The sequence below is a fragment of the Parasteatoda tepidariorum genome, chromosome 3 (genome assembly GCF_982258835.1).
Source record: "Parasteatoda tepidariorum strain Cologne lab strain chromosome 3, Ptep-v5.0, whole genome shotgun sequence".
Lineage (NCBI taxonomy): Eukaryota > Metazoa > Arthropoda > Arachnida > Araneae > Theridiidae > Parasteatoda > Parasteatoda tepidariorum.
The window spans coordinates 114,059,155-114,070,378 of record NC_141757.1 but is presented as its reverse complement, the minus strand read 5'-3'; the positions used below and the strand labels follow the sequence as shown (position 1 = coordinate 114,070,378).

General features: G+C 31.2%; 1 protein-coding gene across 1 annotated transcript; it reads left to right on the top strand.

Annotated features, from left to right (window-relative positions):
* Window positions 1–1,825: 1,825 nt before the first annotated feature.
* On the top strand, window positions 1,826–4,912 carry LOC107446201 (uncharacterized). The gene is made up of 3 exons (XM_087160261.1): window positions 1,826–2,491; window positions 2,576–2,814; window positions 4,741–4,912. The coding sequence occupies exons 1-3, from the start codon at window positions 1,826–1,828 to the stop codon at window positions 4,910–4,912; spliced, it is 1,077 nt and encodes a 358-aa protein (XP_087016387.1).
* The last annotated feature ends 6,312 nt before the right edge of the window (window positions 4,913–11,224 follow it).

Here is an 11,224-nt window from a genome sequence, read left to right as displayed (position 1 = left end):
CTGTTATTTATTTCGATTTTCAGGTTGTTGTGGCTAGAGATCAAGGCTTAAACTCCAACATAGCCTCAAGTAGTTTTCCTCGGTTGATGCTGTCGTAGGCAGCTGTAAAGTCAATAAATAAGTGGTATGCGTCAATGTTATACTCTCTGGTTTTCTCCAAGATCAGCCTGATAGTATGCAATTGGTCAGTCGTTGTTTTTCCTTTCTGGAATCCGCATTGGTAATTTCCAATGATTCCCGAGGTGTAGGTCTCCAATCTCTTGCATAAAATAATGGAGAAGATCTTGTATGCAATATTTAGAAGGGTAATTCCCCTGTAGTTTCCACATTCGAGTTTATCACTTTTCTTGTATATAGGGCAAATGGATCCTTCATCCCACACAGTGGGCATTTGTTCCTTTGTCCATATACAACAAATCAAGCTATATATAGCTTTGTTTAGCTTCGTTTCGTCAATTTTAAAGAGTTCGGCTTTTAAGCCATCAGGTCCAGCTGATTTATTATTGTTTAGCCTCCTCAACGCTACTTCCACGTCGTAAGGAGTAGGTGTATTATGTTCTATGGCTTCACCTTCAGTACTCATGGTTGGCAGCATGTTACAAGTGTTTAGATCTTCTTCTCTATCTCTCCGCATTAGTAAATCTACGAAGTGCTCACGCCAAAACAAATGTTTTAGAAACATTAAAAATACAAGTAATTATTTTATTTATATTAAAATAATAACTCATTTTAACGTATAACTCTACAATGTTGTTATTTTCTGCTTTTTTAGTGCTTAAATTCAAAAAATTAAAATTAATATTATCATCAATGATTACGAAACAAGATTTATCCCGCTAGGTAAATATCGTTTTACTAAATTATATAATTTTAAAAATTAAAGACAATTAAATCTATACATCTATACATAATAATAAACCAGGTGAAAGTTTTAAAGAGATCTTTCACACTAATAAACACTGGCTATTAACTGTTTTTAATAAATGCCTGGAGTTGGGATACTTTCCCAGCTCTTGGAAGATTGCCAGAGTCACCCTAATCCTCCAAACAAATAAAGACCTCAGTCTTCCGAGTTCTTACCACCCGATCTCCCTCCTAGCAATCTGGGGCAAAATCCTAGATAAGTTAATTATTAAAAGACTGACTTACCATTTGGAAAAAAGAGAAATACTAAGCGATAACCAGTTTGGCTTCAGGGCTGGGAGGGGGACCGATGATGCACTCAAAAGGGTGGTTGATTTCGTCAACACTAAAAAACTGGAGAACAAACATACAATTGGGGTGGCTCTGGACATAGAAAAACGCCTTTAATTGCGCCGACTGAACAGTTATCAAAACAGCGCTTAATAAATGTGTTTTACCGGACAACTTAGTCTCTATTGTTTTTAGCTTCTTAGACGAGAGATCGGCAAACTTTTATGATGGCAATGGAAACATTGTCGTTAGTAGAAACTTAAACATTGGTGTGCCACAGGGCTCCTCCCTGTGTCCTATACTTTGGCTTGTTTTAATTAACGACATTCTTAATATAGTTTTAAACATTGATTTTATACAATTTAATGATTTTAGCCATAATGATATCGATATAATCGCCTTTGCAGACGACATCTTATTATTGGTAAGTGGTCCAGTTTTATACAGCTTTGACCAAATGGCGACTCATATTTTTACTTGCATGTCAGACTGGGTCGAAGGGAATAAATTAAAATTCGCTAAAGAGAAAACACAGCTCTTAACATTCCCCAAAAGTAATAAAAAAATCGGCCGGTTACCTTGTATCAAGTTTAATTCTACAGATTCGTGTAATGTCAAAAATGTTAAGACAATGAAATACCTTGGCGTCACCTGGGACCCGGGTCTGACATGGATACCACATCTAAACGATATTAGAGATAGAATCACAAATTTTAACCAGGGTATCAGAAGAGTCGCCAGAGTCACTTGGGGACTCAGACCCCAAATCTTGAAACGAATATATCTCCAGGCAAGCGAGAGAATCATCCTTTATGCCGCCAGTGTCTGGTACAGAAACAATAGTAAAATAAATGAAAAAGTAAATAGCCTTCAGAGGATTCCATTGTTAACCTTGACTAAAACCTACGCTACTACTAGTACTGAGGCTATCCAGATACTGGCGGGGGTGGATCCAATAACACTTAAGGTTATAGAGGATGTTTATACCAAGAGGGTGAGATGGGGATGGCGATTACGAGATCTTATGCATATACTACCTCCCGATTTCGACAGCACTTTGAATTTTGATACGCCGCCCCGGGAGCACCCAACTCTTTATCGCTCCTTGCCCTGGGGATATTGTGCCCCTAGTATCCAGGGGGTGGAGATCTATACTGATGGCTCTCGGATGGAGGTGGACACACCTGGAATTTTCCATGCGTCACATGCAATGATTATCAAACAGGATGGTATTACTATTTTTAAATCCTCCACCAGAGTCACAGACAATACTAATATCTTCATCGCAGAGCTAATGGCAATAAGATCCGCCTTTATCTGGATCAGTAATAATAATATCAATAGGGCTACTATCTTTTCAGATTAATTGTCTTCCCTCCAGGCCCTGGCTGACCCAGAACCAAGTTCAAAACTGATCGAAAACATTAAAATATATTGGCACAGAGGTATTACAATGAATTGGGTTAAAGCCCACGTGGAGATCCAGGGCAATGAGGAGGCCGACGAAGCAGCTAAGGAGGCCATTGGCTCCGAGATTATAGATCTCCAAGTTCTGAGGACCCCTAGGCAAGCAAAGACCGAAATCAAGCGGATTTCAATGCCAAGGTGGCAGTACAATTGGTACAGTTCTGATAAGGGCCGGCAGACTTTTGAGTTTATTAAGACCCCGTCAACTACAAGAATTCAATCAAATTTCTACTTAAACAATACCTGACGGGGCACGGAGTGTTCGGGACCTACCAAAGGAAGTTTTTCAATAAGGATGATAAATGTAACAACTGCGATCAACCCCAAACAGTGGAACATATTCTATATCATTGTTCCCGGTTCCGAACGCTCCGACAACAACACTTCCTCGAGAAGAACAAACATCAAATTTTTGCCAATATAATTTGCCGTAATATCATTAAACAAATTATTAAAACTACGCTCGAGGAGGTGTTGGTCCAAAATAATAATAACAACTTTTAATATCTTTTAATCTTGTTATTGATTGTCGCCTTGCCAAACTCCCTTTTATCTGGACCACTTGTCCATTTTTGCCAACTTTACCATTTTACCATTTTTGCCTTTTACTACATTACCATCTAATTATTATCTACTGTCTTGTTTTTAGTCTGCTTTGTCATGTTTACAGGATTTGTTTGTTTTAAACTGTCTTTTTGCTTTTTTTACTCCTGTTTTATTGTAGTGTCTTTTTAGTCATGTACCTCAGATTTTATACTGTTCTTTGGCACCCCTGGGCGTTTTTGCCTTCAGGGCGCGTTTACTTTTATCTTGTTGTAGATTTTAAATACTTTACCCTTTTCTTTAAATTGGTTTTACATATTATGTCAGCTGGTCTGACTAATGGTTTTACCCTTGCCCTTTTGGCTAATGATTAGTTGAATGATTTTAATTCCCTATTTTAAACATTGGTGGTTGTGTTTTTCTTACATTGTACTACTGTAAGTTTTTTTTTTGTACTTTTGTCTCCCACTCGTCAACTTTTTTGACATTTTCAATGTTTAATCACTCTGGTGTCACCTTTGCTTGATAGTTGTCGCATTTGTAGAACCCTGTCGAGCAATGTCTCTTTGTTACTTTTATCCCAGTTATACTGGTGGTCAGGGTATGTATTATTTTATACCTTCCTCTAACTGTCTCTATCCTTGCCAAAGGCAAAATGCTATGTAAAATAGGACAATTTTTTAAGGCTATAAGGGTCTGTTGACCTAATATTTTTAAACATTTTATTACTATGTTAATTTATGTAAATGGTCTGCTGCCATCCCGATTCTTCTAGGTATTTTTTGTATTTTATACATAAGGGTATGTTGACCTATTTTAATGTATTTCATTGTATTTGGCGTATGGGCCTATTGGCCTAGGCAGCTGTAAAACTTTCTAATACATAATAATAAACGCGGCTTTCTGTGTGTCTGTAATCACAATATATCGCCCCTGAAGCCTCGCCCAGGCACGAAACTCGGCACATAATTGTGTTTTGACATAATGAAGAAGTATTTTCTTTCTTTTTCAAAAATTTGGATTAGTTTTTAAGTTATCAGTCATTTTGTAAGAAAATTTATGATTTTTCGTCTTCATAGAGCCATATTCAAAAAACTATTAAAAAATGCATATACTTTTTTCCACTCTTATAAATGTATGCTAATGCGAACCTTACAATTAAAATATTAATTTTCGACAACTTAAACCAATTATATACGAAGGATTTAATAATTTAATTGTAAGGTTCGCATTAGTTTACATTTATCAAAGTGGATAAGAGTTTAACCTTTGTATTAAAAATATGGCAACATATTCGATACGTAAATAGAACGCTTAGCTTTGATATATTTGTCGCTGTTCTTAATTTTTATAATAAGTTATTCTTCTTCTTTCCACGCTCTATTTTTTTTTCTTAAGCGAAGACGATAATTTTTTTAGCGATATAGAAATAGGTACCATAAAAAATTATATAGAAATAGAAATTGATACCATAAAAAATTAATTCGTTTTCGTGTTCTTTTCATGTATTTAGCATTTAAGTTTTTTTTTCTTAAGCGTTTTAGCTATGTCTTTAAAAGTTGTTGGTCTTAACTTGCAGGAGCCTTGCTTTTCACATGGACAGCTTTATGTTGGCTGCTCAAGAGTTGGTGATGAAAAGAACTTATATTTATTGGCACCAAATGGAAAAACTAAAAATATTGTTTATAAAGAAGTTTTGCAAGAATAGGAAGAATTATATACTATCTGTATGCTGACTGACACAAGTTTCATTTTATTGCTGTTTTTTAAATATGTTATTAACTGCGTTTTAATTTTCAGCTATTGGCCAATGATGATTTCGAAAGCAACTTTTGTATGATTTTACAATTTCCGAGGTCTTTTTTTTAAAAAAAAAAAAAACAAGTCTCCACCTGATAGTTATATTATAGGTTAGGTTACCATAGACCTTAGGTTACCATAGCAAAGTTACATCTTCAAACATCCTCATGAGCTATAACACATCTGCAGCAGAACTGGATATGAAGACAAAATTGCAGGACAGGAACACTTTAATTGTCCGCTAATCTTCAGATTTCCTGCTATGTTTTAAAAAACTTTATTTATGAAAACCTTTAGCGGGGCGGACAGCTGGCCGCCTTAGGCGGCTAGTCATTAATAATTTTAAAACCTAATTTGATACTTGAAGTATAATTTCTTCTTTCCATTATAGTGTTAAAACAAGTTAGCCAGAAATTAGGAAAAATTAAATCCTTGAGGTATTCCATCAATTTTAATAAAAAAATGTTTTCCATTATAAAGATAATTATTAGAAAGAGAAATATTAATTAGAATTTCCTAATAATCAAAATCACAATTAAATATTCAGAATCTTCAGGCTTCAGAATCTTCTTACAAATTTCAATTTTTACTATTTTCTGCTTAACAAAATAAGGCATTTTCCTGATAACAAATTATACTACAATAATATCTTGGGAATCATGCTAAAGTAAAAAATTAAACAAAATAGTTTAGTATATTATCAGGAAAAAAATCTACTTGGTATCATAAAGAAAGAGTAAAAGATATAATGAAATAATTAGTGAATCACACGTGGTCAGATGATTAAAAATTTAATTTCACAACTAAGGTGTTAGGACGACATTTATATATACGATACTGAGATATTTTAAGGCGCTTAAAAATTTGGCTACGTATTCGACAGCTTTTTATGTTTTGTATCTTTATACTCTTTGTAGTGACTTATAAAATATCAAAACTATTTCAGATAATCTATGTTGAAGTCACGAGAAACAAAAAAAAGACAATCAATAATTTATACTCATTTTTCAAAAAAAAATAGTATGCTTAGTAAATAATCAGCTGTTTTGCATTAAATAATTTTAAACAGCGGAATGTTTTTAATTTCTTAACAAGGTTTTATTTTTAACTAGCAGACAATAATTCTTTTTAAGAAAACTTGTCTATAATTTAGAAAGGAGCTTTACGTTAAGGAAAACCTAAATTAAAGAACTGAAAAAAATTGATTAGTATATAAATGAAGAAATAATAAACGTAAAAGGGTAAAGAATAAGTTTCTTAAAAATGTCAAAATTTAATTAAATAATTGGTAAAATAGTTATGCGAAACACTTGTGAAACACTTCCGGAAATTTCTTTTAAGATTAAGACGATATAGGGTAAACCAACCAGTGATGGAACACACCCCAGTGAAGGAACATTTCATAGATATTTCTTAAAAATAAGATTTTAAACGTTTTAATTTAGATTGATTGGTAACAGTAGCTTACTACCTAACAATAGAAAGTCATCTAACAATGCATTGAGTTACCTGGTCTTAAAGTCTTCTCTGAAAAAAGTTTTAATTTTGTTAGTATCTGTTCAACGCCTTGTTTCTTTGACACAATTATAAGGTCAGTGGTGGTAGTTATCCGTTTAAAGTACAATTAATTGCATATAATAATGCTTCTTTTTTCTCATTGTGAAAAAGAGAATTCAAAATATGGTTATTGGAGTTACGTTTTATTTATTTCAAGCATCCTAACATAAGCAAGTACTGAGATTAGGGGGTGCTTATTAACTGGATTACCAAACGATGAAAAACCAAGGAATAAACAAATGTTCCTTCATTGGGATTTTTTTCAAGTTAATGAAAATAAAAGAAAATTTATAATTTTCCTGTACTTTTAGTCATATTATACATCAAAATTATGTTAAAAGTACAAAAAACAACTTCTAACCAGTGAAGGAACAGGCATGTTTCTTCACTGGGAATAGATTCCCCAGTGAATAAACAGCATGTGTGAAATATGATTTTACATGGATAATTAGTAGTTCTGCGATATAAAGGACACCTAATATTCAGTTAAATGTTGTATGAATAGTTCCTATAACAATTTCATTTCAAAATGCAAATTTAATTGCTAAATTTATGTAAAGAATTATAATAATAATTTATTAATTATTCATCGTTATAAATGTAGTGATTAGTTATTACATGATACCTTAGACACCTTAATAAACTATGTTTATTGATTAAATATAACAACTAAATATAATAATAAAAGCTTGGATAGAAAATTTCGTTGCAGGCCTTTGTGCTAATAATTAGCTTAGTTATTATCTTATTGCGGTTTTTAACGTCCAAACGGGAGCTGGTAGGAAAAATCCATTTAAAGACAATCATCCAGGTGAAAAATGGGTGAAGTTTTTTTTAAGGCGACATCCACCAATAACTCAGTGCAATGCGAAGATAATTTCAAAAGGCAAAACTTCCCTTTGAGAATAATATTCGAAATACTGGTTTTAAGAACTTTAGATGAATCTTTAAGAGGGAAGTAGCCCTAGCATCCTTTCAGAAAGTGATTGCATTTACAATGCGAACGAAACAAGAGTTGATTACTGCCATTAAACGGGAAGAATCCTTGGCCCTAAGAATACCTAGGAAAGAAAAAATATCTCCATTGGTAGTTTTTCCTTACTGAAGAATTCTTTGAGATATTACAGAATCAGTCCCTGCTATATATTTCATTGGAAAAAGCGATTCATGAAATGAAACAATGACCGCAGCAACATTTTACAAATATATTGCAAATGTATTTGTAAAATGTAAACCCATGGCTAATTAAAAATGCTATCAAATTCAATATTTTGCTTGTTTTGGATAGGCATAAATCTCATATCAATTTGAAACTGAGCAAGTTATGTTCATCAAAACAGATTTTCTGGTTTAGTTTTCTACCTAATTCAGGTAAATCTTCCGTTAGATCTTAAAAGAATTGTAAAGCAATATGTCGAGAAAATTTTACATCAATTTTTTTAAATAAGATTTTGATGCATCAACTGATGAAGTTAAAATGCTTTTATGAAATGCGATATTTTTCCATTCGATGTGGAAAACGTTGACTTTAACAAATGCGTGCAAAACAGACACCAAGAGTTAATGAGCAAGACAACTTATTAACAAAATACATGCTTCGAGAGTAACGATGCACTATTTCTTCAGAAGCTTGAGAAAGAAATCTCACAAGTTATGTTGCAATTTTTTAAAGGAACATTGACAACAGAAAAGCTTAATCTCCCAAATATCCAATAGCCTGTGCTTTTCTCAATATTGAAGAATTTATTTCAAAAAGAACATTTGGGTAATCAAATTTTGGCACTGAAGCTGATACAACTAACATTGATAATGAAAGTATCTTGAAAACTGATTTTGTTATAAGTCTTCTTGAGGCATTGTTAGTTGCAAAAACAATTGGTTCCATACGTAAATGGTAAGTACTGCTGAAGACCCACTAGATATAAGTCAATGAGTGATGGCTTTTACTCCAACTTCGAAACTCCTTTTTCTCATTTATTATCCAGTGAGGAATTCTAGAAATGGTACTGGAAGCTCAAAAGAAATTTCAAAGATACAATTACATTGGCCAAAAATTTAAAAAAGAGGAAGGTTAAATCAAAAGAAAAAAATTACTTTTTTGCATTAATTTCAGAAAAAGAACGAAAATTTAAAGAGATTGAAAGAGCTGGAAAAAAGTTAAAGCAGAAAATATGACGAAGAGAAAAAAAATACTTAAAAAGATTAAAAAGTAGCTTAAAAAAATATGGGGAAAAGAGTAAACAAAAAAGTGATCTAATTATAATAATAATAAAAACATCATCGGATTACGCAATGATAAACATTCATAATTTAGAACGGACTATTAAACTGTGAGAAAAAACATGCAAAAAAAATTTTTTTTTTTTAAATTATGTATTCAAACATATTTTACTTTCCATTCCATGACTGAAAAAAAGTAACATTTTCCACGTTAACTGTGGTTATATGTTGTTATTCTAAGAAAAATCTTGTTTTTAGACATTTGTGTGGCCTATGGATTCCTATCGAGCATCAAACATTCTCTAAATTGAGTGTTCATTCACTGGAAAATTTAGTGTTTATTCACTGGTAAAAACTGTTCCTTCACTTGGTTATCTTACTACTTATTATTTAAACCATAAAACAATATTATGTAAGTTATCTAAATTTTTTTTACATAATTTGTATTTAATAACAAATATGTCGGCACCATGATTTAGCTAAAATTACAAATTTTGAAATTTTCATGATTTTTTTCTTAAAGGCAAGATAAGCTTAAGTGTTCCTTCATTTGTTAGTTTACCCTATAAGATGTTGAGAAATTTGCAATGATGTGAGAGATGCTTAAAAATGTTGACTACGTATTTTTATTAATATTTATAAAAAATATATTCAAGAAATTGTTAAATATCTTATTCCAAATCTATGCATACGTATGTATATTATTGAAATTGTATCAGTTATGGAAAAACAAAATAAAAAAATAAAAAATTAGCACAATCTGGTATATAATTATATTCTATCAGAAGCACGCTTTTATAAAACTAGACATTCCTTGAATAAAGTGCTTTTTATTCAAAATGTTTTATTCAAATTTCTTTACTAAATTGCAAATAAATTATTAAGCGACTAAAAAAGAAACATTGTATTTTTATAGTTAGAAAGAAATAAAAATAAAAAGCTTAGCAACGATTATTAGCGAAAAAAATATGAATGAAATGTCACGCTACGCGCGCGAAGTAAAGTTCCTCGCAAGTTTATCACATTTTAATATTAATCGCCCCATTTAATCATTTCTTTATTGTCGCCAAATTATTTTTTAAAAAAATAATTAATTTTAATTTTTCTCTGCTTCTAATAAATAAACACAGTTGAAACTTTAGATTTTTCAATTGAAAAATATGTAGATTAATATGGTATAAAAAAATTCCTACCTTATAATTCAAAATTTTTTCATCCTCAATTTAATTAAATAATAAAAAATAATTAATAATTATTAAAAATTATTTTTTTCATGAAATTATCTTTGAGAAAATGAGTTTTATGAGCGGGTGAAATTTTCTTTAAATTGCTTAATTAGTTTTAAAAATATGACTAGAAACGTGAAGTAGAAATTAGTGATTTATGAGTGGTTGCAATTTTTTTCGAATTGCTTAAATAGTTCTTAACATATGACTAAAAACGCACAAAGTGAAATTAACATTAAGGGGTCCGAACTTTGGATAGCTCTCCTGACCCAAACTATGGGGACCAAATTTCCCAGATTGCGGCTACCCCCTATATTTTGAAGGTTAAGAATCCAAATATGTAAAAAAAAAATGTATGTTTATTCAAAGAAAGTACGTTTTAGTGTCTGATTTCGTAACTTAATTACTAGTTAGTACTAGTTAATTAGCATATTTGGGGTCACCCCCAGGAACCATTAAGATTGACTCTTAGTTCGTGAAAATCCGATCATTAGAACGAAAGTTATTCAGGGTGATTCGTTTTTTTTTGCGGACTGTACATATAACGTTTTTAACGATGTGTATTTCGATAAAAACTGGACTAGAAATGTCTTTAAAACTATATAGCTTTGAGGCAAAACTATCTTGAGATATGAAGTCCCCACACCCGAATCAACTAAAATCAATTATCTAAATAAATACAACCGAAATTTTGTTCCGCAGTGTTACTTGAAAGAAAATGATAGTGGAAATCTAAGTGACTTAATCACATTTATGCATATAATAATTCCTTTTATGTATATAATAATTCATTTATTCATATTATTCTTTAATAATGCATTTTACTTGAAGTAATGTTCGCATTCTTCGATCAAAAACGATTTGACATCATAATTTTCCTTTTTTTTTAATTGACTAGATATAAAATCAATTTAGATAAAATGAAAATATACAAAGCAAAAAGTTTGAATTTAAAAATAAAAAAAGAAAAGAAAAGAATTATTTAAATATAAGTATTAAAATTAGGCCTTTTTTAAAAAAAAAATCTGATTGAAAATTATGAAAACTTATTTTCTTCCAAAATATCATGCTGTTACTAAAATTCTATTCACCAGTTACAACTAGCGAATGTAAGTATTAAAATTCAAAATTTCACTAAGGAAGTTATAGTATCCCTAACAGCGATTTAAATGTGTCTCTATCATTTATTAAAAGTATTTCTAACATTTATTTCTAAT

Bases quoted from the DNA above. Each gene is read 5' to 3' on its own strand.
- LOC107446201 (XM_087160261.1), top strand. From the start codon at position 1,826: ATGAAATACCTTGGCGTCACCTGGGACCCGGGTCTGACATGGATACCA. The intron at 2,492-2,575 runs GCAATAAGATCC...TCTTCCCTCCAG, and splicing joins TCTTCATCGCAGAGCTAATG to GCCCTGGCTGACCCAGAACC. The intron at 2,815-4,740 runs GTACAGTTCTGA...TTTTTTCTTAAG, and splicing joins CCAAGGTGGCAGTACAATTG to CGTTTTAGCTATGTCTTTAA.